The sequence below is a fragment of the Microchirus variegatus genome (assembly GCF_963457635.1).
Source record: "Microchirus variegatus genome assembly, chromosome: 2".
NCBI lineage: Eukaryota > Metazoa > Chordata > Actinopteri > Pleuronectiformes > Soleidae > Microchirus > Microchirus variegatus.
Window position 1 is genome coordinate 33,580,651 of NC_139803.1, and position 27,493 is coordinate 33,608,143.

A 27,493-nucleotide genomic window follows, 5' to 3' on the forward strand; every position below is an offset into this window, starting at 1 on the left:
AAACGGAGCCTCCTTGTTCCAGACCCCAAAAACCTTAAGTGAACCCTTTCCTCGCAGTAACTAAGGCCTCATTCTTGACAAATAGTAACACACTAAACCTCAGCCTAGTGATTTATGCACAAGAGGATAGTTTGGAGTATCATAGACCCATGGAAGTTTGTTCATTAAGATATTTCACCACTGAAGTTCATATCAGCGCATGCGGTTATTTGATAACTGTAATGGCCAGCTGACAGATATGATGTGTTAAGAGGTCTTGACTGCTGAAGTGAAGACAAATGTGCTGCTCTTCTGCAGATAATACATCTGGAATCTGGTCTGCTGTGGGCCTAAAATCCACACAGTGGATGATGAATGTGGGGATCTGAATATCCAGAGTGAACCAGTAATCCTCGGGTTAACTTCACACAATTTGCTTTTATTTAACCTCTGTTTTGCTAGGAAATCACACTGACATTAAAAAAACGAAACCAAAAATGGTGATATACTTATGTAAATTGGGATTGGGGGTCAGTGTACACAGCTGTATTTAAATTACTGAGCATGTGCAGCGGGGTAGGAGTTTATAAGTCTACTCTAAGTCAACTTACTAAGGCAGCAATAATTATGCATTCATTTATCAATTAAAATTCTAAAGAAATTGAAGGGATGAGGATGTCAACTTGGAGTTTGGACTAAGGATCCTTGACAGGATGGATGGATGCGTCCAGACAAAATATGAGAAACCAGATACAAGAATGTCACTGAGTGTTGCTGCAGAGTTAAGAAATATATATATATATATATATATATATATATATTTATTTATTTTTTTATGAAAGCTTCTGAACGCTCACCAAGTAAAAAATCTCATCTGATGACTAAAAACTTCCTTTAGAACCTGCTCAAGGGACCCTTGCAGACCAATCAGATAACTAAATCCTTAAGCTATGTGGTGTCTGGCAGCACAAGTACCTTATCAAAGCTGCTTTTAAAGTAAAGATGGGCTCAAGAAAGGACACATGATTCCTCCCAATAAAGGCTTAATATTTTATTTTGCCTTTAAAGGGCTTTAGCACTTGCATAGTCCAAGTTTCAAAACACAAACAAACATCCTAAAAGGAACTACCCTTCTTTGACTTTTGAAGAGACAGGATGCTATTATCAGTAAAGGGCCGGATATTGATGTGTGCTTATATGTAGGTGTGTAACTAACATGTCTGCCCATGGGGGCCAAGCAGCGAATCTTATCCACTTAAAGGTCGCCAATGACCCCCTTTCAACGCTGGGCTGTTATTTAAAATCAGGCCACCCTGCACCTTCCAGCAGTTCCAGCACCATGAGATAGCCGAGCAACGATGTGTTCTCTCAACCCCAGAGAAATACCAAGGTATCAGGCCAACGTCTGCAGCTTCTCAGCCATCTGTGTCGTTTCTTCCATTCCTGCATCTTGTTTAAATGTTAGTCGTCATTTAAGTCACTTAAGACCAGAGGCCAGTCAGTCAGAGAGTTTGCACATCTCTTTTTATTACATTTGAAATTATTATGCTTAACACAGAAAAGGGGAGCAGAGCAGTTCTCTTGTTTCGGCCCAATTAGACTAATCCTTCAACCTCGGCTTACAGGCAGAAATGAAAAGGGCTTTAAGGATTTTCCAACAAAGAATGCAGCTTGACGTTCACTCCTTCCTCACATGGTAGCCTCGACACACAACTATACACATGCACACGCATGTCCCTGTGTCACCTGTACACAGTGGCAGATTTCTTTTGTTTCGTTTTTTTTGTTGGCTTTCTTTTTTTACATGAGCAGCTCAGCGGGGGTTAAGTGGTGGTAGAACAGACTAAGGGTGATTCATGCCTGACTCACCTCTGCCAAACACATAAGGGGTGCAAAGATAATGCAGACTGGACCAACACACACACACAAACACAGATGTTTGTGCAGCTATTCCTTCTCCTTATGACACCACAATCACTTCCAATAATTTGGACAGCCTAAACAAAGCCTTATCACTAACATTAACCATCACCAGTTAATGCCACAACCTTAATCTAACCACAATTCAAATCTTGGGCCCAACTTAGTTCCTCAGAAATGATGGATTTGCATCATCAAGACCAGGTTTTGATCAGTGTTTATGCCAGAAAAGGTCTTGAAGTGTACACACACACACACACACACACACACACACACACACACACACACACACACACACACACACACATGCACACGCACGCACACACTAAACTGGATTCAGCAGTGAACCAGTTTTAACAATGTAAACGTAGGACTCAGGGGGGACCCGCATTTATCTGTATGCACGTCCGTCCACCACCTGGACTATCTCACAGGAGCAGCAGCATCACCTGAGGCTATGAATACACCTGAGACATAAGACACACCAATGGCACAATTGTCTCGCATAATCCTGCCAGTATCTGGTCTGATCCTCTAGAGTTTTCACAGATTTTTGATTCCTTTATCTCATGTTACCTCCTGATATTGGACTCTCTTTTCTCTCTCTCTCTCTATTTATGTCCTTTTTTCACCTCTTCCCACTCTTTCTTTTTTATCTCATGCCAGCCATACCATACATTCTAATTTTTTGCCTCTGCATGTTATTTATCCTTTTGTCAGTCAGGTAGTCACTCAGCACTTCGATATGCAGACTCAAGACAAAACCAGATTCTCTACTGAGACCTTGGTGGTTTCAAACCAGCTATTATAAATTCACATTTTCACAATGAGAGATCGAATTACAACTCTCACTGAAATGCCTCCTGAAGTGATTTAGCACAGGGACAATGGGATCTCTGAGATGACAGAGAGAAAGAAAAAAAATATTTTTGAGCATGCATGCTACAGAAAGCGTTGCAAAGTTGATGGGAATTCACACGAACAATAGAGAATAAAGACCGAGGGCAGGAAAAGTTCAAAAGTATTCATTGTAAGAAAATAATAGGATTGTTCCATTTTCTGTGGCCAAATATTTAAGAGCTTATTAAAAGGATTTCACATAAAGGGATTCACCCTGCATGAGCTTTAGATTAGCACTTTTATCCCTGCACATAATTGTGGCCAAATTACAATAATTGTGCCAATTAAAGTAATCCTGAATGAAGAGAGTGTCATCTTAATGTTTCAGCGCTCGGGATAAGAGTGTCTCCAATTAAGACTGAATTGCCAGGCTACGTATTCATTCAGAGTGTGATTCGTGCAAAAAAAAGTTTTGGAATATCCAAAAAGTGACTTGAGATCGGATGATTTCTTCACAAACTATAATATTAAGAGCAAACGTATCGACTGATTACAAGATTTGGAGAACTATTTATATGCAAATACTGGCAAACACAGAACAGCACTGCTGAGCACCGTGAACCCTCCCTTACAACTAAATGTTTGCTGTGTTCTGCTTCCTGCGCTGTGTGAACAATTGTGTGTATGCTTGTGTGTGTCTCTGTTTGTTGAATGCAGCCTGCATCTCAGGGTCTGGTTAATTACACTGATTCTCAGAGGAGTTAGGGGGTGACATATGTTCATGCACTGGTGTGAGAGCAAGGTGTCTTTGTGTGTGTGTGCGTGTCGGTGTGTGTTGCATATGTACATTAGGCACCCATTTTACATGTGACTTGGGGCTGTGGATACATATGTTTCACTGCAAAAGTGGCAAATCTACGTGTTGTTTTAGTTACAAACGAGATCCTTGTGTACAGCATGGAAGGATTTGTGTGCACTGAACAGAAGATTCAGGTGCAGTGCCAGAAACACAGTCATGTGTGCGGCTGGGGGCATTCTGGCACACAGAGGGCACCAGATGTCAGAGCAGTGCAGGAACCTGCTCGGTGGACCAGTGACACTTCTTTTCTTTTTTTTTTCTAGAGCTGAAATCAGGATATGTGGATCCAGGAATAAACTCTCAAAGGAGTTGACTAAAACCCGCCCCCCCATACATCATTAGGTCCAACTATGTTTACCCCCTCTGCTACAACAACGCAAAACAACCTCACTCTCAAGAATTATCACCACTACCAAAAAAAGAAAACAGGCAGTCATCCTTCGAGACACGGATTGACAACTGTTCCATAATGTCGTACTTGTTTGAACAGTCAATTTACAAGGCTCCAGGGTCTATCTAGACATATAACAACTGACTGATCGTGTCACAAGACGTGTCCCTCTTGGATCTCATAATTCAGTCTATGTGGTGGATTTTCAGAGCTTTCTGTCCTAGATAATGCCATGAAGAATCTGGTTTGCACAGAAACAGATTTAAACATTATATGTATGCTACAGTTACTCAATTCATCAAACAAAACCATGTGGGAATGTTACTCCCCAAACAAGATACTGCAATCATTCCTTAGCCTTCTTTCGATGGTTGGGAGATTATCTAATAACCCAAACAATATACTGTATGCATGAATGGGATGTGGGGATGGTGCCTTCTATTAAGTTTAAGTCATTCTCCACCATCACTTCCCCCCACCTTTATTCTGTCTATTATTTTTGTTCAACTAAATATCAGTAAATAAAGAAAATGTTTTTCTTTATTTACTGACATTAAAGGATGGCACAATCCAATTGACATGTTTAAATTACTTATTTAGTGACACCAAAAGACACATTTACTATGATAAAAAATAAAAAACTTCCTTTTTGTATATATACACACACATATAGTATATATATATATTATTACAAGAAACCGTTTAGTAATGTTCTGTTTATGTGGCTTTGTTGTTAAAAAATTAAAGCTAATTTAAACAATGAGGTGCAACAACATCTAATCTAACCTAATCTAATCTAATAGATGCAATTTAAGTAAGGATCTTTGCTTGCCATTACGGGTTAATGTATGGTACTAAAGCTAATAGGGGTCCAGAATTACAAAAGTAAAGGTGAGCAAGTATCCAAAATAAACAAATAAACAAAAAAAGGAAAGATAATAACACTCATGAGTCCATGAGACGTGTCCTTGAACAAGATCCAGAAGCTGTTCTTGCTCACTCACTTGAAGTAACTACACAGAGGAGATTCCATGTAATGGCTGAGTGTAATGTAATGACTCCACACAGCATCAAAGAAATAAACATACAAAAAAGCCAATTAACAGTATTTGGAAATGGCAGAGCTGCTTTAAAGCAATAACCATAAAGCAGGAAAAAAAAGCTAGGTTAGCTACAGCCATTAAGTCTCTAATGGCAGTTAAAACAAGGAGCAACTGACTCTTGAGTGAGACAACACTGAGAAGGAAGACATAATATCGCTGAAATGATAGTCACAAGGCTGCAGGCTCCAAATTCAATTTGCCAGGGATGGGGGGATTAAAACAGGAATTGAAACGTGGTTAAGGATTTTGTTAATTTGACGGCTACAAATATGATCATCAGTCCAAAAACCTTCCATGCTTTGCTTTCTGTTCAGTTTCTGTGAATGTGTCGGACAGACCACGGCGCTGGCTCACTGCTTGAGCTGTCGTTTTTAGATTTCCCAAAAGAGCTAACTTGAGTTACTCTGTGTGTGTGTGTGTGTGTGTAGGCGTCATTGCTTTGAACCTGTATCTCCTACAGACAGTGCCATCTTTGTTACACAATGCATTCCCCCCTGCTTGCTTGCTTTAGTCTGGGCGCCTCTCAGTCTTACCATTAATGATAGAATTTCTGAGGTTATTAACCGATTACACATTCTCCATCAGATTAGGAAGGCTGTACTGGCCTGCTCCCTCTACAAGAATTAGCACCACACATTTCTCTTCACCCCATGTCCTACAATGACACCTCACAGACCCACAGATGCTTGTTATTGCCTGGCAAATAAGCTTTAAAAAAACACAGCTTTTAGCTGTTTTTAAAAGCATGTGTTTGTGTGAGATATGAAGGAAGGTGGGTGACTGTTTCTATTTTTTTTCCTCCTTTTCTAAGAGTTCAGGTAAATGCTACACAAGGTAGCTGTCATCCTTCACTGGAAGCTACTCTGTTATTCACATCGTATTTTTTCATATGGTTTAGTAATTATAGTTTCACTTTAAATTTCACATGTACAGTCAGTATGGAAGCAATCGACGGTGGCTTTTAAACAGACAATGACTTCTATTGATGGAGATGAAAAGAGAGAACATCTGGTGTCAGTGGATAGAAAGATTTAAAATAAATCGTGTTTTTCTGATGCGGTAGCATCCTGTGCAGCAGCCGGCCTTACAAAGAGGAGTGAAGAGGAAGAGCCTGCTGACTCGTGACTGAGATGCAGGGCGACAGTTGACCTATAAGGGGCTGACTCACCCCCACGTTCACTTCACCACTAATATATTCACTTAGTAACGCTCAAGGGATGTGCTGTAAAAATAAATGGCTGAGCACAACACGTTCACAGGTATACACACTAACACACAAAAACCCTATGAGATCTGAAACATGTTAATAACAATAACACAAAATAAAGCTAATTATAAAATACAGGAAATAGTCATGTGATGATGTGATGTGTGTATTTATACAAATAAATATGCTGAGAAGGAAAGAAAAAAAGAAAAACCCATCCTTTACTCAACAGTCTGACAGTTGTGAGAAGGGGCCAGAGCTTCCGAGTCAAGTACTCTTTGAAACAGAGGACTTAAAGAGGCCTCAGATCATAAGAAAGAGGAAGAAAAGAGCAAGCGGAGAGACGGAAAAAGATACACAGACAGAGGTGAGAGTCTTATCAGCAGAAGATTAGCGCACAAGATAAGGCCTCGAGGCAAGGCGTTGTGTTTGGCCTGTTTGAGGCTTCCTGTCATCATCATTAGGGCCGCTTCTGTGACGGCCACTGCAGAAAACAGAGCAACCATTTGGAAAGTGAGGAGGGAGATAAAGAAAGGCAGGACTGTTGGGTCACAAAAAAGAAAAACAGATGACGGCTACATTTAGTCTAAGGAGCAGTTCAAGCACAGTATCCTGCCATGGTAAATGTGCTTCAATTCAGACCTGGTGTATAGTTTTATCTGTTTATTTTCCACATTAATTAAAGGTAGAAATATGGATATTTCATCTTTTGGATGTCCAATATACTCACGCATGGTATACGTATAGTGAAAACATTTTCCACTTCAGTGGAAAATTATAAAATGGAATGATCACAGTATCCAGCTTACTAATGAAGTTACTAACTTCTGAGTGAAATCTCTCATCTGTTACCTTGTAGTGACCCCCATCCCTCCCCATAGTGCACACATCTTCCGATTACTGTCATATAGACAAAAAGGAAGGTAATGGCCATTGTCCTTTGAAAACACAAACAGCTAATAATGAGGCAGTGGCTTGCCTTAGAAATGGGGGAGGGAGGGTTGTCTGTTAAATCTAACTGGCTGACTGGTTGACACTAACCGCCTGTGACGCTCTCTTGCCGCAGGAGTTGTGGGTGCTAGTGTATTGTGACAGAGTGCAACCTTTAAAGGCCAACGACTGATGCACAAAAGCGCCGAAAACCCGGCGACTCAGCCTGGGTCAGCCTCCTCCTCTTGTCTGCAGTGAGCAGCAACTAACTATCAACCATGTTCACACACACATGTAGACAGACACATTTCCCACTCACTGGTTTACTGCTCTGATGAAGACATCTGAACTATAGATGTCTCTTTTTAGGAAATATGTGCGTCATTGAAGGTAGAGGTCAATGTTGTAACACAGTCGTCAGTTATCTTGTGCATGAACATCAAGAGAAATAAAGTTGCTGATTACTGTGGTGCTCACATTGCATTATTGTGACCCACACAGAAAAGATCCTCTACTGCCACCTGATGGTCAAAGATACTTACATCTTACTTACAACTTGTATAATTCACAAAGACAAAAGTAATTCTTTATCTTGTTATGACCCAACAATAATTGTCTTGATCTGTTACGTGAGTATTTAGTGTTTCGCTGACTCATTTCATTTCCATGTGGACTTAGTTGGCCAATAGTCATAACTAGTGTAGGGAAGGAAAGTGAGAAAGTAAAGGAAAGAAAACTGGATTTATGTGCATGTGAACGAGTGTCTACCTCTCATAAATGGTCTTGAGAGAGACCTGGTCGGACACTCCCTCAGACTCCTCCAGAAAGAGGATGATCCACGACGTCCTGTAAGGCCACTCCTCCGTCAGGTTGATCCACGACGCCAGGCGGTCCCAGTTGAAGAGGATCTGATTGGCTCGCAACAGACGACCTGTCAAAAAAGACTTTAATTCAGCTCCAAGAAAACATCTAGTGGTTTTAATGTTGAGTGTAACTGCTTCTCCTCTACCTGTGATGGAAACAATGTTGAGCAGCCTCCTCATTGTCTGTGGGCTAATGTCACTGAACCAATCCTCAGTGACCAGCAGCTTGGTCAGGTCAAATGACATCTGTCTGGTGATGGTTCTCTGCATCTGGCGACGTCGGTACGTGTCCTTGAGTGTAAGACAACAAAAAGAACTTCAAATGACAGTAGACATGTTTGACTCCACCTTTTTACTTTGTCATTTCAGCGACACCGATGGAACGGCAAAGAACCGTATTGAAACTCTGGAACGAATCAGTGCTGTAATTGTAAATTATTGTGCGGAAAATAACCCTTAGTGCCAATAAAAGCAGCATATTTGCAGTGACGGGAAAAAAGGAGATCTGTCTCAAAACCGCAAGTTTCAAACCAATAGAGCCACAGAAGGCCTTTAACAGAAACGTACTCCACGGGGGAAGTCGAAAAAAATGTGATCCCCACTTATCGAACGAAATTACAAGCCAATCAATACCACAATACTTCTTCTGACCCGAACCTGGCCACAGTTTTAGATTTTTATGTGTGCATGCATCGTGTAACAGGAGAGCAGGCCTTTCAGGGTCAAGTCACAGTAGAACTAAAGAAGCCTCTTGGATCTTGGATGAGGCGAAACATCTTCAACTTGACAATTCAAGCACAGCGGGATCTTAATTTCTGATACAACTTCCCATTCTGGGAATGCTGTGCTGCGAATAAAACACATTAAAATGGACGTTTGCTCATGCTAAGCCCATTCTCTATCATGTCATCGTGAACACGACGTGTAATTCTCCGTGACGGCAAATAAAAAACTCAAAGAGCCACATACCAAAGCTGAACACTCATAACACACAGGCGAGCTATTGACATAGATCAACCGGGAGAACATCTGTGATGGTATCAGACAGCTGCCGTGGTCATGAGCCAAGGCGAGGCTTTTGGTTGACTTTGAAGTCGTAACGCCAGTCTCATGACCTCTTTCTCAGAGAGATAAAACATATGGCCACCACTCAGTATGGCCTGAAAAGGCTGACTGTCCGGTATGATCCAATTTTTCACTGTAGCTCGACTGGTCCATTTAAAGGTTTGTGTATTTGGAGTGATAGCTTTCCTTACCAATACATTATTCAATCATTCTGTTATCAAAATGTTTATTTCTAAAGAGAAAATATAGATTTTCCATGAAAAGAGGAACTAATTTATTCCAGTAAATGGAAATCAGATGGTGAAGCTCCTCATAATGTCATCCACAACTTGAGAAAGCCACATGAAAAATGAAGTGCCACTAATTGATTTTTCCCCTCCTGCCCTAATCTCCACTTGTAGAGAGAGGGCCCTCCTGCCAAGAGCTTTGCTCGTGGCAGAGGGCAAATAAACAGAGAACACTGGCCCCCCTAATAAAGGGGCCAACACCAATAAATGACTGTATCAGATCAACCAAAGGTACAAACAAACAAACAAACAAGAGAAGGAGCCTGGAAGGGAGGGTCCTGTGGGGTTGTTGAGGGGGCGGGGGCATTAGTGACAGAATCAGAGTCACTTAGCCTCCTGCCAGCAGACCTGGTGCCAGTGTTTTGTCATAGGGACCCACTGCTGCTTGGCCTTGTAATTAGGCTGTGGCAACACAGCAGGAAGGATAAACAGCCATTACATCAATTACACCAGGAACCTTGGCCGCACACCGAGCACCTCTCTCTCTCTCTCTCTTTTTCGTCTCTGTGTCCCTATCTGTCCTCTGGACTCTGAGATGCCTGCCAACGCCGCCCATGTACTGAACACACCCTTCTGGAAGGAGGCTGTAAAGGCAGTATCTCTCACACTAACCCAATGTTTTCTATTCAACAGCATTTTAATTTTGAGTGATTAACGAGAGGACATCAAGCATTCATTTCCAGCTCTGCGATATCCTCAGATAACAAGAGTGTTGTGGAAAAACAGATTTATTTTAACTCGTCTCCATCTTAATTTCGCATCAAAGGCAATTTATATTTTTTATGAACTGTGTCGACTTAGGGTGACACTTTGAATCTTGATAGGCAATATGTAAAATACAAGACCATACACAATCATTCAAAAGTTTGGGGTCACTTAGAAATGTCCTTATTTTTGAATGAAAAGCACCTTTTTTCGATGAATATAACATTAAATGAATCATAAATACAGTCTATATATTGTTTATGTGGTAAACGACTATTCTAGCTGCAAACGTCTGGTTTTTAACGGAATATGTACATAGGTGTATAGAGGGCCATTTCTCTCCAGTGTTCTAATGGTACATTGTGTTTGCTAATCCTGTTAGAAGGCTATTGGATCATGATGAAAACCCTTGAAACCCTTGTGCAATGATGTTAGCACAGCTGAAAACAGTTTTGCTGGTTTGATTATTTCTAATCTTGTCAATGTCTTGACTATATTTTCTATTTATTTTGCAACTCTTTTGATGAGTAAAAGTGTAACTTAATGGAAAACTTGGAAAAACTGTATAGCTGAACCCAAACTTTTCAACGATATTGTATGTTTAATATTTATTTATGCAATTTTAAAAGCAGTTACCCTGCGATTGAGGGCGTTCTTGCTACCAAACTTGGCCTGGTCTGGGCCCAAGTTGTTCTGAGACAACTTCTTGTCCATGTCTTCATGCCATCCTGGAGAAAAACAAAGAGAATTAACAGCTGAACAATGAACAGACACCATAGATGAGATGTTTTGTTCAAATAGAACTATAGTCATGTCTTGTGTTGTTAATTAGCACTTGTCTGTTACCTTCAACAGGTAATCCCTCTCCATTGGCAGGGGTTGCCATGCAAAGCTTTTTGGCTGTACTGAGGCCCCTGCTGTTGAGGAATACCGGCAGGTGGACAATGTTCCTCATGTAGTCATGGCCATTGATATTGGAGTCTCTCAGTACACTATTGAGGTTTTGGTTGATGGCTTTTATGATAATATGGGGATCGCTGGCAAAGATGGATATGAAGGGGCCTTTGGAGAAGAGGACCCTTACCTGTAAATAAATGAAACCACATGTTAGTGTGGAAAATAAGCTTGCTGTGGTTTAGCCATCTGTGAAAAAAGAAAGTTTGAGGCACAGTAAAACCAAGTGGAATGTCCTATTTTAATGTAAAAATTGATGCTTTACAATCTAATGAATCAACAACTGGAGGCAACAGTCAGCTGTAGTACTTAAACTTAATGAGTCCTGTGAGAGCTGGCTGTCCATAGCACATGGTTTTGGGGATTTCCATGCAGCTAACTAAAAGGACACTGTCTCAGCATCACAGGACATCACTTTGTGCTACATGCAGTCATGGTTTATTAAACCCTGGCCAGCACCCTCAGGCTCAGGCCCACTGGATGACAAACCGCCTCTACAGCAGCTGTCAAATCACTGTCAAAGAAGAAGCCGTCACGTGATGTTTGCATTTTTAATTGCACGTTGGCTCGTTTGAAAAGTCTACAGGCTGAAGAAAAATGAAAGTATGAGTGTCATTTGTGTAACATACAAAAGCAGGGTAACACTTTTTAATAAGTACACAATATTTGCATGAGTTAAGCATTCACAAATATTGAATTCATCTTTTATAACGCATGAATACTCATTAGTATGTAGTTTATAAACACAGTAAGAAATGTTTTACTCATCAGCTGCGGAACAGTGTCCAAATAGCTGCTGTACTCAAGCCGCCAATCAGCATCCACCTCCAACAAACGAGCTTTGATCGACTTACAAGGGACTGCTGTCTCTCAGTTTCCAGCAGTCGTTCAGTACATGAGTAAAACATTTAGAACTGTGTTTATAAACTACACACCAATGAGTATTCATGCATTAAAATGATAAATTAAATATTTATTAATGCTTAACTAATGCTAATAGTGTGTACTTATTAAAAAGTGTTACCAAAAGCAGGGACTTGAGAGTGTGTGTTTGAATTCTACACAGAAGACGGTTTCAGAGTTGCAAAAAGTGGGAATATTACATTAGCGAGCAGAAGGTTGCCATCCCTTCTGGGATTATTTCACAAAATAACATTTGACTATCGGAAATTCTATTAGAGCAGCTGGGAAAGGAAACTAAACTTGGAGGTGAGCAGAGGCAGACAGGAACAGGAGGGGAGCTGCCCTGCAGATGTGTGGCTCTGTGTGCACAGGTGAAAGACCCACACTAGATTAAGGCCACATGGCAGCTGCTTTACAACAGCCTGTTTCGTTGCTCAGACATTAAACTGAGTGACAGATGCTGAAAATGTAATTCCTTCGTATTATCTCATTATCAGTTTTAAAAAAGCAGCTGCATTCGTGCTGCATGTGCACACGCGAGCACACACCGTGTCAAGCATTTGCAGCACTTTATCCTGTTCACAGGCATCCAGGCCGTCGATGATGACTGCCATACGCGTCTGGTTCTGGGTGAAACCGTCGATGGTCTTGGCCATTTTTGACATCAGTTCGACCTCATGCTTCAGAACCTGGTGAGAAACGAAGGAAAAAAAATATGGCAATCCAGAATTTAGAAAGAACTGCAAACAAACAAAAATTATGATATACTGAATGAAGTGCATTAGTCTACCTTCATAAAGCCTTCACTCTTGAGTTTGTGCAGGTTGTTGGCAGCACTGTGCAGGCGTTTCCTCTGAGAATTGAGGACGGAGTCGGCCACTTGCCACCAGGTTCTGCAATTGAGCAGCAAAGCCAGACCCACCACAGTGGCCATAGCTATCAGCACTGCCTTTACTGTCAAGTTCTCTAGGTCCACCTGGAAAATACAAGGATCGAATTGATAAAACATGGTATGTGTATTTAGATTCTGCTCATAGAGCCAATGTGTTATAACACAGGGTCCATGGTATACCTTAAAGATGGCTAACAAGGCTATGCCGGTGATAAGGCAGGCTAGTGTCAGGGCAAACAGGACGAAGGAAGGAACACAACACGTTTTCTTCCACTTTTTACCTGAAAGTGTAAGAGAAAAGTTTAGGAGACACACAGTTAGTAAAATGTTAAGAAGGCCAGTTAATACTATTCCTCTGAAGAACGTAGTTAATGGAAAACACTGTGCAGTTAGAAGTGCTCCTTATGCTGCACTTGCAAGTTTAATTATGTTCCACTTTCCACTTGAGTTTCATTGGCAACACAAACTATACATCTACTACATTATACTTATCAAACACTTCATTTTGTAGATAGTTACACTACTGTTCAAAAGTGTGGGGTCACCTATACAATTGTTTTGTGTTTTCCAATAAAAGTTTTCCAAAGAAAAATTGTATTCAACAAAAAAGTTGCAAAATGAATAAATATAATCAAAACATTGACAAGATTAGAAATAATGATTTGTATTCAAAATAATAATTTTGCTCTTTCGTCAAAGAACCAGCAAAACTGTTTTCAGTTGTGCTAACATAATTTCACAAGGGTTTTCAAGGGTTTTCTAATCAACCAATAGCCTTCTAACGCAATTAGCGAACACGATGTACCATTAGAACACTGGAGAGAAATGGGCCTCTATTCACATATGTACATATTCCATTAAAAACCAGACGTTTGCAGCTAGAATAGGCGTTTATCACATTAACAATGTATAGAGTGTATTTCAGATACATTAAAGCTCACATAGAGTGGTCCTGTTGCACATATATGTTAGTTATGGAGGTCTACTTACATAAATTAACTTGTTTTTATGGTCAAAAACCTCCTAGTTGCTGTAAACGAGCCGATAGAAATCTCTTTCTGACGCTGTCCTCAGCCGTGATATTTCAGACTGAAATCTCACACCCAGAAGACAGAGTGTGTTGTGATTGGCCAGCCAGTGTAGAGCCTTCCCAACTGTCTTGTGATTGGCCAGTATCCGGAAGTGACATAATCAGCACACCCGCTCTCAGAAGCGCAGCTCCCCCTCTGGAACGGAGGATGCACTGCTACTCATTATCAAAACATTGTTTTAACAATGTTTAAAAATAGCTTCGTCACGACCCCCCAGTCCCTTTTATGACTTCGACCCGGAGTCAGACACAGACGGACGTTATTCTTCTTCTGCGGTTCAATGAACCCAACGGGATGTACCCGGAATAGTGCCCGGAGCAAGAGGATCTGCTGTTCAGGAGAACTGCTGTTTACACAACCGGACCGGGTTTTTTCAGAGATCTCGCTGAGCCCGAGATTACAATAAAACACAGCGTTCTCAGCAATGGCTGAACTGTTTGTGTCGAAACTTCAGGGCTTCATAAACAAGGTATTGGCGCATCTACACACTAAAAACAGCGTTAATTGGAACTTCCGGTCTGGGTCCGCTTTAATGTTAAATTCATTGAAAAAAGTGCTTTTCCTTCAAAAGGAAATGTCTAAGTGACCCGAAACATTTGAACGGTAGTGTAGATAACTGCTAAAATTTGATTCATTTTGAATTGAGTTGGCATTTAAAACGTAGCGCAGTGACGTCACCTTGGACTTCATCGTTCTTGAAAACCCTGAAAAGCCTCGTGGCCATGAAGCCAAACTCCCTCTCGGCGGCGTCTGAGAGCGTGGCAATCATCTCAGCCATGGACGTCTCGCCTCCGACGCTGGACAAGCGATTATAATCAGTGAACAGGAACCTGTGTGATATAAGAGACAGAGATTGGAACGTGACTGTTAGTTTTATAGTAACGTCTTAATCATTAATTAACGCTGAATAGAAATGCAACTGCTAACAAAAAGCTGAACGACTGAGGGCTTTGTAATATATCCAACACGTCATTTTTGTTTCTGTTTCTTTGTCACCTGACAGGCAGGGCGCGGGTTGTCTGCTCAGGAAGTTCAGGGGGGTTGACGAACATCAGCTTGAGGAGCAGCTCCAGGTAGCCAACCTGGCGAGCCAGGCGAGTGCTGATGACCCATGCCCAGTTCCAGCTTTCCCTCTCGCGTCGACTTCCGAAATACACCAACACTGGTTGAGACGTGAGAAGTGGCCGTCAACAAAAGGAATTTATGAGTTCTTTTATTTGAAATATCAACAGCAGGGTGAATTCAAAGGCTCGACTCATGCTTGACACTGGTTGTGTCATAGCACCCTCTAGTGAGCAATACAGTTTCATGAGTGTCGTAAAAAAAAGGTTGGTGAAACATCAATGGAAATACATTGTGCATCTGTATGTATTATGCATTGATTACAGGTCAAAAAAGCACTAATGTGGTGATAAGATACAGAAAAACAATAGTATACTGTTAATGTTTGACAGTCAAAATACACTATACAATATCTATTTGCAATCTTATCTTCCTTCCTCTCACCAAAGAAGATGTAGAGCAGGGCCAGGAGGCTGAGGGAGACAGCGATCGCCAGTTTAGGATCGACAGTAAAGCCAAGGACCACAGCCACCGAGCCACAGAGCAGCAATGTGAGGAGGACCACCAGCCACGAGAACTGGAACAATGGCTCTATCTGCTGGCCAGCAAAGGTCTTCATCTCATCTGAAGAAGGGAGAAAGAAGTTATATTATAATTGTAATATTATCGTATTAGATGTTATAATAAAATATGAGGGAAGATTAAAATAGCACGCCGAACATTTAGATATGAAGTAATGTGAACATAAATGATTGGTTAAAATTGTAGCAGAGGGATTGAAGGAAACAATTTCTCATTTTTATCACTTTTCCAAGAGACTTCTTTAGTCAAAACTGAAGAGGTATCTTGGATGAGAGGTGAAATATCTTCAACTTAACCCAAGAAAGTCCAGTTGCCAACAGCTAACTTCTTCTTCTTCTTACTCTTTTCTCACTTACCCTCCAGTTTCTTCAGAAGGAAAGACTTGCCACTGCCCCACTGGGCATACAGTCCGACACAGATCGGTGGCTGCATGGTTGGCTCGCTCAGGATGTCTGCCAGAGCGCTGCTATACAAGTCATAACCCAACATGTCTCCATCTGACTCTGTCGGCGAGAGGTGCTCTGTGCGAGAGAAGATGAAGTTAGAGCAAAAGTATTTTCTGATTCCTAAACATGATTTTAGAAATAATGGCTCATACTGGCTCCAAATATCTGTGTGAGGATGCTTTTCTGGTGGGTGCAGTCGATGTTGTACGGCGTCTCTCCAGCTTTGTTGGGGCGGTAAAGCAAGCGGCCGTCTTTGGGGTTCCTCAAAAGAAGCTCGGCCAGCTTCCTGCTCCGCCCTCGGATGGCAATGTGGAGGGGTGTGTCTCCTTTCTGCAGGAGGAAAAAAACACAGCTGACTTAATTGGATGTTCAGGAGAACCTGGAAAGTAACTTGCTGTAAATAGCCACAAAAAATGGATCCTCCACATGGCTGAAACTAAACACGATGACGGTTTACTGTACAATCATGAGTTGAGTTTTAAACACTACCTTGTCAATAGCAGACACTTTGGCTCCTTTATCCAGCAGCAGCTCCACTATTTCAATGTTCCTCATTTTTGTCGCTTTGATAAGTGGTGTCTCTCCATCCTAAAAAAAAACCAGACACATACAAATTTTCTTCAAATTACTTGTGACATGTCATTTTCCAGATGCATCTAGGAACAATAAACTTTTAAATGTAGTGTATGATTCCACAATTAACTAGAGAATTTCACAACTTAAAAAAGAAGAATGCATCGAGTAGTATATTATAAGTTGTCTGTCAAACCATATATAGACTGTGTCTGCTTTTATTTAACATAGTTAACGCAAATGTGGCTAAAAAAATAAATAAATTGCAATGCACATTAGAAGAGTTAAGAAAATTAAATGTGACTCTATAGAAGTGACACTCAAAAAAAGCTAATTGTCTCTTACCTTTGTGCAGCTCTCTGTGTCAGGGTTACACTGCAATATGTCTCTCACCATAGTAGCGTTGCCCTTCTCTACCGCCCAGTAGAGGGCAGTCTTTCCATCCTAAATGTGAAAGGACAACAATTTTGAAACTCTAAACAAGCCTATGTATAGCGTAGGAAAAAGCATGACTGTGAGTACAGTAAGTCAAGTTGTGCCACATAACACGCATAACACGCACGCATGGATTCAGTTCATTTTACGGGGAACAATGAAACTAAATAGCAGAGTAGCAGTGTGACATTTCAGACCCCTGCTTGTGTTCAAACATCAATAAGGCACCAGTGAGAGAGGTGTAGAACTCCCACCTGGCCCCTGACGTCAATATCAGCATATTTGTTCAGCAGGGCACGGACAATCTCCACATGACCTCCTCTCACTGCTCCAATCAGCACCGTCTCCCCACTCTGAAGGAGGTTGTGAAAGACAAATAGAAGGGGAAAAGCAAACATTAACTTAATTTCGTTCACACCATATCAACTATTATACAGCATACTGTTTGTGTTAAGCAGCAGGTAATACCAGCAGCGACAAGTGCTCACCCTGTCTGGGATATTGACATAAGTCCCAGCATCCAGCAGGTCCTGAACGATCTCAGTGTGTCCTTCCTTGGCAGCGATGGCCAGAGCTGTGTTGCCATCCTTGTCCGTCATGTTGACATTCGGGTTCCTCTTCAGCAGCTCCTTGACAACTTCTGTGTAGCCGCCTTTCACAGCCACGATCAGAGCAGTCATTGAATTCTGAAAAGAGACATTTGCACATTTGTGGATAGTTTTTCTCCATCTGACCAAATGTATTTATGCCTGATCAAAACAAACTGTATTCAGTATGTTGTCCCCTTATTATGCTATGATGTTAATGATAACTTATTATTGATGTCTCATTTAGAGAGTGCAATAATTCATACATTTTTCCCAAGCACTAAAGCCTCTTAATCACATATGAATTAATTGCTCTGCAACATTAGTCACTACAGCTCCATCCGATTATTGATGCTACATTTCAAACAATCACATTGTTCACTTTGTGTCGGAACAGATGCAACGTAACTCGAAGGAGAACAGATGTGCCGCATCATAGCTGCAATCAATTATTTAGCATTGCACTTTAGTGGCACGTTTGCAGCGTGCTTGACAGATTTAAGTCACGATTGTGTGAAAAGCACCCTGACAAGAGGCAGCTTTGTGTGTAACGGCATCCAGTCAAAGTCACACTTATTCATCTGTGAACCAGTTCATACTATAAAAAATAATAATTCAAAATAAGTTTTTAAGATTTTAAAAGCATTTCCTTTTATTGACTGAATCAGTCAATAAAGCTGCAAACTAAATGTATATACCTATACATCTGATTAATGCCATACAAATTGATATATTAACAGATTTTATAGCATTTGTTAATGTTAAATTGTCAAGATGCTTTTTTATTACTAATAAAACCTACAATTCCACTTAATTGCAGCTTGACTGTTGATCAAAAATAATACAGTGTGTAAATATAAATAAAGCTTTCTTTAGTCAACATTAAGATGTTATTCTAGATGAAACCTGGAGGCTACTGATAAATTATCATTCACTGGAAATTCACAGACGGATTCACTGTCTACTTACTGCTCCTTCCTGGTCCACATCAGCGCCGTTTGCCAGAAGGTGAATCACACTTTCATAGTGGCCCTTCCGAGCAGCCCAAATCAATGGGGTTGTACCATACTGCAAAGAAAACAAGAAAGTATTGTAGAGCACGCTGATGCAGTCAAGGCCACAGGGATCATTTTAAAAATAATAATGAATAATTCTAAAGGAACATTAATGAATAAATGCCCGAAGCATTTTCTGCTCGATTAAAGACAGTAAACGATGAACACCTATTACTCAGCATGTACTGTAGTTACCTTGTCTGAGCAGTTGACCTTGGCACCGTGTTGCAGCAGGAGATGGACAATCTCTGCGTGGCCACGACCTGCCGCCCAGATGATGGGGTAGACGCTGTACTGTTGGGGTAGAGGATAACAGGTGGAGTCGTGTGGCGTCAGCAAATAATGATCGGTGTCAGTGCCTACAGTTGTCACACTAACACTTTTGAGTCACAAGACACAGCAGATGATGGACTAGTGCAACCTATAGTATGAAAAGAGCCATTTATGTCCTCTCTCCACCCAAATAAAATTCATCTGGAGCCACAAAAACCCATTTGACCCATAAAATTAAGATTATATCACATATACATTTTTTACACAGATAAACTATAATTAAATAAATGGTAATTTGTTGCATGAAGAACTACAAAAAGAAAACTGTTGACATTTCATTGCTGCCTTCAACCTTTTATAAAGTGTCGAAAAACACAGGATTATGTAGACCTAGTCCTTCTGTTGTTTGTGAGAATTAATGAAATTAAAAGTAAACCACTTTGAAATAGATAAAGCAATATTCAGATTTCATGTAGTTCGTGCTTGAGAAAACCTGCCAGGACAATGAATTTAATGCACAAAATATTAAAACACTTTTATTGCGCACCTTGATCTCTAAATAAGAGGTGTTCACATTGAAAGACGAAAATAAATATAAAATAAAAGAAGAAATGTTTTTATTCAAATCTATTTATTTATTCAAGGAGTCACTGCAGAAGGACCACACATGGCTCTAGAGCCGCAGGTTGCAGACCCCTGGACCCTGGACTAGGGCATGACACTGAGAAAAGAGAGGTATAAAACTTTCCTATTTAACAGATGATCTATCTATGGAAATTTCAGAGCAGATATAAAGGATCAACAGACATAGTATGTGCAGTTATTGTACCTGACCAGTGATGTTAGGGTTAGCTCCTTTGTCCAAAAGCATCTGGGCCACATCTGTACAACCTTTATAGGCTGCCCACATGAGAGCAGTCCAACCTCCCTGTGTACAAACAAACAAAATAACTATATATGCACTCATTTGAACAATTATTATTACAAAGTATTATTTTATTATGATTAAGTGTAATATAATGTCATAGAATAGGTCAAATCGGAGAAGATGTGTGGTAGGAAACTGGTGCTATTTTCAGCTGGAGTGACACATTTTCCAGTGAGTGAACAGTATCCACTGTATGGATTATTATAAGCCCACTGTGATGACTGGCTATGAACACGTGGCCTTCTATGGCAATGAGCCACTTACTGTCTCGAGTCACTGCCATAACGTTACAGTATCTGTGAGTTTAGCGGAACATCATGCCAATGTGACACCTTTCGGTGCTGATTTAATTTTAATGTGTCTTTTATGGTACCATCTAATTGCTAACACTCATCGGAAAAGCAATTCTTGGCAGCTGAAAATAGGGAAAAACATCTACATCACAAGTGCCGAACAAATATAATCAGTAAACGATAGTAAACATTTCTAGTCTAATAGACAGATACAATATTAAGGCTGAAGACGAGTGTCTGTCTCTGACAGGTCTGTGTCCATGACTGAATCATATCACCCCTCATTGCAGAGACAACCAGAGCTCAGTAAATGGGATTACACTCGAGAGGAGCCATCGCACAGACTAATTTCATTTTATGCCCATTTCTAGGGTAATGGATCATCCCGTCCAGGGCAGGCAGCGCTTGGAGTCATAACGCCGAACAGGAAATACTAATGCACATAAAATCAAGGCTTTCATTACTCCATTATATAACATATTAAATCATAAAGTGCTACATTTTAGTGGCCGACTTACAGTAAAGGTTTAAGCGGACTGTTAATCTGCCTCAGATGTCTTTGTCAGAGTAAAAATCAGAGGTTTCTTTTATATTGAACATGAATCATTAATTGTTACATATGAAGACATATTAAGTGTGCACTGCCATATTTTTATTTTATTTTATGTAAAAACAAATCTATCAAATTATTCTCACCTAATTCACCATATTTTTGTGGTATATAATATTAACATGAAATCATAATTGACACGATATATTTACCATGGCAATAAAATAAAAAATAAATAAAAATACTATTCTTTTGGATAACAGGAAGTCAGGACTAACTTTAATATACTTGTAAGTGAAAAAGTAACAAATCCACAGCAAATTTGACAGAAAAATGCTTCTGCTTCTGTGTGAGCCCGTGTTCTCACCATGTCTCGGTGTTCCAGGTTTGCATTGTTCTCCAACAGTTCCCTCACCACCTCGAAGTGGCCCTCCTTTGCTGCAGAGATCAACGCCGTCCAGCAGTCCTGCACACAGCGACAACCATTTACTCTGGGGAAAATACATCAGACTCCAAAAAAAACAGTAAACATTTAGTTTACTGGAGAGCTTCATTCCTGGGAGCGGTAAACGGCGTTCACCTACCAGCTGGTCGTACCAGGTGCTCATGGGATGTCGCATGAACAGACGAGAGTGTCAAAGAACAACTACAACTCCTTCCTCTTCTGTGTTAAGAGCGAGAATGAGCCCAGGTTTGAAAGTGCCATGTGTAATGGCAGGTTACGCGTACATGAGATGTTAATGAGAGGTGTGTAAGCACGCGTGCGTTAGCCGAAGAGGGACAGTGTGTGAATGCGTGAGTGTGTGTGTGAGGGTTGGCCTTTGGAGGCTCAGGGTGTTGGCCAAGTGAGTGGATCCTGTGATTTAGTCAAAAGCAGCGACGGTAAAAACTGTTTAGTAAGTTGTCATTATGGCTCATAATGGCTCGTAATAGCGGAGGACTAAGCCCGAGTGTGGTGAGTTCAGCAAGATGGAACATCACCAACGTGTTTGTCGTCAAGTGGATGATGCGGTTAAAAAATGACCGCGCTGTTTTCCACCTGTGCCTTGGTTTAGATGACAATGCGTGTACCTGTGTGTGTGTGCTCATATTAGACAGTTATGTGTGTGTGTATATGCATGCTTACAGAGTCATCCAAATTAACGTTGGCTCCCCTCCTAATGAGCTCTTGTATTATCTCCAGATTGCCCTGTTCAGCGGCCACCATCAGGGGAGTCTGTCCATTCTGAAACAAGGAGAGGGAGAAGGAACACACAATGTGATCGAGAGTTAAACAACCCAATGACCTGCACTGTTTTCTCTGTAACTCACTGAGAATGAATTCTAATCCTAATCTAATCAATCCCTCTTTGAGATACGACCTAAATTATGCTTTTCTATTAGTCAATTTAAGAGATAGGTATGCCACAGTTGCATTGGCGATAAAAATGTCCCACTCTGGCATTCAGCCACAAGCTCATTCATTCCTCCTGAATAAATATAACTTTATTGGACCAGTGTGTAAAATTATGTTGGATGGAGTATAAGGGATTGACAATAAAACAAGATACAGCCAACTTTAATGAAGAAAGAGCAGGGTGCCCAGTGCTATTGTCGATACAAGCTTTTATAAATTCTAAAATAAGATGACACTAACATTCTATCTCTCTCATCCCTCTCTCTGAAAAACGTAAACATTACAGCACGATTCATGTGAAGTGTCGATATATACAGTAATTACTCCTTTGATGTTGTATTGCCGTTTAACTTTAAATCAAATTACATTTCAGAAAACAAAACATATAAAGATTAGTGGTTAAAAAATGTCTCGTGTCAAAAGGGACCTGAACAAAGATATCTTGAAGCAATTAAAACCCATCCAAAACTCGTTTTTGTAGAACCTGCCACTTAGTAAACTGAGGAAGCCAAAACAATATTTAATACAGCAATCTCTCTTTAAAAAACAGAATCATTTTCATCATCTCCATTAAGGTTTCACAACAAATCTAATTCTACTTCTCCCACAAAACATCAATTACGTGATCCAAAAGCAACTTGGATTAGTGCCCACTTATCCCTTAAGTAAACATACTGAACCAAAAACAGTAGACTGTGTTGTGGCCGACATACATCACTCCTGCTGTCCACATCTCGGAACTTGTCCAAATGTGCTTTGATCGCGACCAGGTTCTCCTCCTCCACGTAGCTGAACAGACTCTGGACAGCCAGGGAGGTCATCTTCATGGAGGTGGTGGTATCCATGGCTGACTGCTAAAGACACCTGCACACCACTGTAGAGTTAGAAGAAAGCAGATTATGAGCATATAAGGACAGAAACAACAGCATCCAGGTGGCCAGCTCAGCACAGGCGAGTGGTACCGTACAACTGCATAACACTACTTAGAGAAAAACAGAAGAGAGGGTGTGGTGTTTCTTGGAAATTATGATGTGGAATAAACAAGTATTGCCCAAACACCCAACTGACACGCAAAAATGAACCTTTTTATAAAAGGAAATAATTGCTACAGTTAATCCAGCGACAACAAAAACAACAACAAAAGAGCATGTCATAACACCAAATCATACAACACTTCAGTCTCACTAAAAAAGACTAAACATACTACTTTACTTGTACATGAAGCTGTGTTTGTGTGTTCCCCTCCATTTTTCATCCTTTAAATCTTCTTAAATCCTCGACCTTTGAGACACACTTACTTTGTTTCTGTTTGTGCTCGTTCCTTTCAGCAGAATCTAACAATGCACTGAGCACACACTCATTATAGAAGAGCTAACAAGGCCTCTTAGTTCAGCCTGCCTGCTCATGCTGAAAACACGAGCTGAAATTTGTCTGCTCTTAGTATAACGAACTTAGGTCCAATCACAACAGTCTGCTCAAGAATCTGCACAGAGTCATTAAAACCCACCGAGGCAAAACAATAGGCAATGAACTTTCCTCCTTTGAAGTAATAATGACAATTGTTGCTGTGGACTGTGAGACCAATGTCAGTTCTGCGCTCTTCCCCTGCCTCAATTTGGACTTTGCAAAACTTTTACACATGAAACAAAAGTGCTGTGTTTGAAGTTTGCAAAAGCACAATAGGTGCAGTATTTTTACAGCAACTACTATGAATTGCAATAAGTTGCATTTGGGTAATTGTCTGCTTCTGACATATCAACGGCGACAGCCCTGTTATAAGTAGCCCACACCTTTAAGGATCATCTTAATCCCAGACTTAGATGTGCACTTTCCTTTATTTACTGACATATTTTCAGTCAGCTTGTTCCTACTCACAGCAACATCATGGAAATGTAGCTCATGGAAAGCACTTTGCAAATTAGGTTTCTGAAAATATTACTCTCTGATAACACCAGAAAAGAATAATATAAAACAGTGCAATATATTATGTATACATGCAACAAGGAAACAAACTTGAATATGGCTACGCTCAGTGTTTTAGAGACAAAGTCGATCAATGAAAAACTCATTAATGATTCATCAAGTCGGGCTCTTCCATCATGGTCAGCCTTCCTTCCTGCCACAATAACATAAAATTAAATCGGCTGCATTCACTGCTTGCAAGTTGTCTTGGATATGGGTTTTACGTGAAGACTTTCAAGCATGCTGCTCAGTGTTTTTTCCATAATCCCTGAGGTGAGTGGCTCAGGCTGAGTTCAATAAATACTTAAATGTCACATGGCTGTTGGGCTGACAGTACAAAGGCCCCAAATATTCAGTTCAGAGATTCAAAACTGTCAATCAATAAATCGACATTTTGTTTATCTTTTCTCAATTAAACACCGTACAGTATCATGTATGTATAAATGGGGGAAAAAATCCTTTGTTTTCAGTGAAGCCTGTTGACACACCCTCCACAGCTCCTCATCCCTCAGCACAATGGGTGGAAGATTACACTGCTCAAGAACCAATCAGTAAACACTCAGCTGAGTAAACTCTCTCTCTTTTAGCACAAATCAGATGGGAGTTGACACAACCCATCTTTTCAACACAACACACACCCAGAAAAAGCCAACAGAGACAACACTGCTATGGCAACATTGAAAACAAAAATTATTTAAACCAAGAGGGAGACATGTGAACTTTGGGTGGAAAAAAACAAAGGTTAAAAGAAGAACCTCTTACCTTGGTGAACGGTAAACCTTAGATTTGACTATTCAACACCAGTCTTTATCCTTTGCTCACTCACACACTGCATCCACAAGCACTGCCAGATCCACGCTCAGCATCCCCCCTTCACTCAAGCCTGAATATTAGATGAGGGGGGTATGGCCTACGCCCATCTCTTCCCAACACAATAGACATGCGTGACCGGATTTCAATTCATTACATGCACTGGCTCAGCACCAACAGTAAAGATGAAAGGGCACAGCTGATTACAATGTTAACCTGATTTGGGTGATTTAATTTAATGAGGAATACATAAAGTAACATTATGGCGTATTAAGGGCGAGCTATCACGGCAAGCGGCAAAGCATATTGCAGTCACCTAAGAGCGTGTGTTGACATTAACCTAAGTGCTACATTACTTAAGATTTTATATTCTAGTTCTATATTTAGAACAGACTGTGGAACACATCAAAAACAGTAGGGTAATTTGATGTGAAGACGATCAAAGGCGAAATGTGATAATACTCATATATTATTGTTTATTCATATATAATATTCATCCATTAACAGTAAAACAATATATATCTATATCAATATATTTACAGTTAAAATAAAAACTTTTTTTAATTAACTATAGATCACATTTCCAGTGATTTACAAAATGTATTATTATTTACTATATTAATTGTGCTTTTACACAAAACAATACAAAAACAAGCCAAAGTTAGATTGCCACAAAACTGTAAAGCAGAAAAGCACATATTGATAAAGGGCAACCACATCCTCACACATTTATATCAATAAACACAGTAGGGCTGCACAACTGTTGCAAATGTAAACTGCAATCGACCACAGGCAATATCCAAATTGTACAATATTTAAATAGTTTGATTAGGATTTGTGACAAAACAGTATGAAAGTGGAATTCTGGAATTTTTACCATGTGAAGCTCAAATCAGCAAAACAGTCCAGATATCCTTTAAGGTAAGATATGGTCCAGTGTTTATATAAAAACACTTAGATAAGATGATTTAAAAAAAATTTCAATGCAACCCTCGTCAGCAGGGCTGTTATTGGTGTAGCATGAAACTCCAGAAGCAACACTGGATAGCATCTCTAAATTTAACCAGTCAGCTTGTTGTCATGTGGGTATGAAACTGCTGAGGATTCACTTCCATAAGTACGGTGGCCCTGAAGGGCAAACCACCAACACCAATAGGAGAACACAACAGCATTAACCAAAACAGTAAAAATAGTTAATGTTGACATTTTAGTGAATGTTGTTTCCGTTTATATTGTTGTGTTTCAGTTAATGTTGCTGTGTTTCAGTTAATGTTGTTGTGTTTTAGTGAATGTTTCAGTTAATGTGTTTTAGGTAATGTTGTTTTCCTATTTGCGTTGATGATTTCCTGTGTTAGATTAAGGAAGCTCAGTATTTTACACTGAAATGTTAAAGTGACATGAACCAATGCATATAAAGTAAAGGTTTGACAAACAGGCAGTCAAGATACAAAGCTGTCAGTGTCTCTGAAGTGTCTCCTCACCACGTCTGCAGAAACCAGCTCCTTTCCACTGCTTGTCACAAAAGTAAACAGCTGGATGACGCACGCACATCACATGACTTCCACCGTGAACAGACACAGACGGTCAAAAATAAAATTCCACTTATTTTGCTCAATGTTAGAAGCGGTTTGTCTCAAACAGACTGAACTGACTGACTGACTTCCTGTTTAACCGCTGTCAAAGCAGCAAGACACAAGCTAGCTCAACTCCCTAACAACGGCTAACAGGCTAGGGTTAGCTAAGGCTAGCGCTCCAACAGGTCCCCTCTCTGTTTTACATGTAAAAGTAAAACAAAACACAAAAAGACTGACGGATTAAGTACAGCCCACAGACGGAAGGTATCTTACCTTAACTGTTGCTGCTTTTGAACCGAACGAAAGTGTCCCAGTCCGGACAAAAACGTACAAAAATCAACACTTTTTCATGTCATTTCTCAGCATGCTTTGTAGACAGACCTGGGCTGATACAGTAAAGCTCCGCCCACTACTATCACTGCTCACACACACACACATACACACTCGTCACTCTGCACTTGTGAGGACATTCATGGACCTAATGCATTCCAATCTTGGAATTCTGACCCTGAGCCTGATTCTGGACTACCCTACATGTAAAACCAACATATGCATGACATCAAAATCACCTCACTATGATGGTTTTTACTCAAAATCTCACAGCCAAGACAGGCGCACACTCACATTATGCGCATCATTAGTGAGGACACCCATAGACATACTGCATTCTCTAGCTCAAATGACCTGGGGGGCCAATGCGCATCTATTGTGGTGAAGAGGGTGCCAGCCTAGAGAACCAAAAGTGGGGAAAAACAACTGTTTACAATATTGCATAATGATATCACATATATACATGCAAAATTAATGTACTAATTTCAAAAACGGACATTTATTTTAAATTACATAAATAATACATTTATAATAATTAAAATTTGTACCAGGAGCCGTTTCGGCCGCTGCCATTCCGTGGCTCGGCCCTAACGAGCGTATTTATATGTAATTGAATGTCATATACGATGACAGCATACACTATACACA

General features: G+C 40.3%; 1 protein-coding gene across 5 annotated transcripts in view; it reads right to left on the bottom strand.

The window, feature by feature from the left end:
* Positions 1-26,904, bottom strand: part of kidins220a (kinase D-interacting substrate 220a) — a 44,112-nt gene extending 17,208 nt beyond the window's left edge. For 3 of the 5 annotated variants that reach the window (XM_083904683.1, XM_083904682.1, XM_083904679.1), the window contains exons 1-23: positions 26,789-26,904; positions 22,883-23,043; positions 21,900-21,998; positions 21,141-21,239; positions 19,832-19,930; positions 18,925-19,023; positions 18,644-18,742; positions 17,576-17,773; positions 17,342-17,440; positions 16,998-17,096; positions 16,569-16,667; positions 16,232-16,409; positions 15,990-16,154; positions 15,496-15,675; positions 14,986-15,151; positions 14,668-14,819; positions 13,079-13,179; positions 12,797-12,982; positions 12,555-12,695; positions 10,996-11,233; positions 10,786-10,877; positions 8,239-8,383; positions 7,998-8,160 (exon numbers count right to left, since the gene is read on the bottom strand). In XM_083904683.1, coding sequence (XP_083760809.1) covers positions 7,998-8,160; positions 8,239-8,383; positions 10,786-10,877; positions 10,996-11,233; positions 12,555-12,695; positions 12,797-12,982; positions 13,079-13,179; positions 14,668-14,819; positions 14,986-15,151; positions 15,496-15,675; positions 15,990-16,154; positions 16,232-16,409; positions 16,569-16,667; positions 16,998-17,096; positions 17,342-17,440; positions 17,576-17,773; positions 18,644-18,742; positions 18,925-19,023; positions 19,832-19,930; positions 21,141-21,239; positions 21,900-21,998; positions 22,883-23,014 — 3,029 coding nt within the window. In that variant the 5' untranslated portion in view covers positions 23,015-23,043; positions 26,789-26,904. Of the gene's footprint in view, positions 1-7,997; positions 8,161-8,238; positions 8,384-10,785; positions 10,878-10,995; positions 11,234-12,554; positions 12,696-12,796; positions 12,983-13,078; positions 13,180-14,667; positions 14,820-14,985; positions 15,152-15,495; positions 15,676-15,989; positions 16,155-16,231; positions 16,410-16,568; positions 16,668-16,997; positions 17,097-17,341; positions 17,441-17,575; positions 17,774-18,643; positions 18,743-18,924; positions 19,024-19,831; positions 19,931-21,140; positions 21,240-21,899; positions 21,999-22,882; positions 23,044-25,818; positions 25,948-26,422; positions 26,547-26,788 lie in introns of those variants that run through there. The other 2 variants (XM_083904681.1, XM_083904680.1) reach the window with 2 other exon arrangements.
* Between the last annotated feature and the right edge of the window lie 589 nt (positions 26,905-27,493).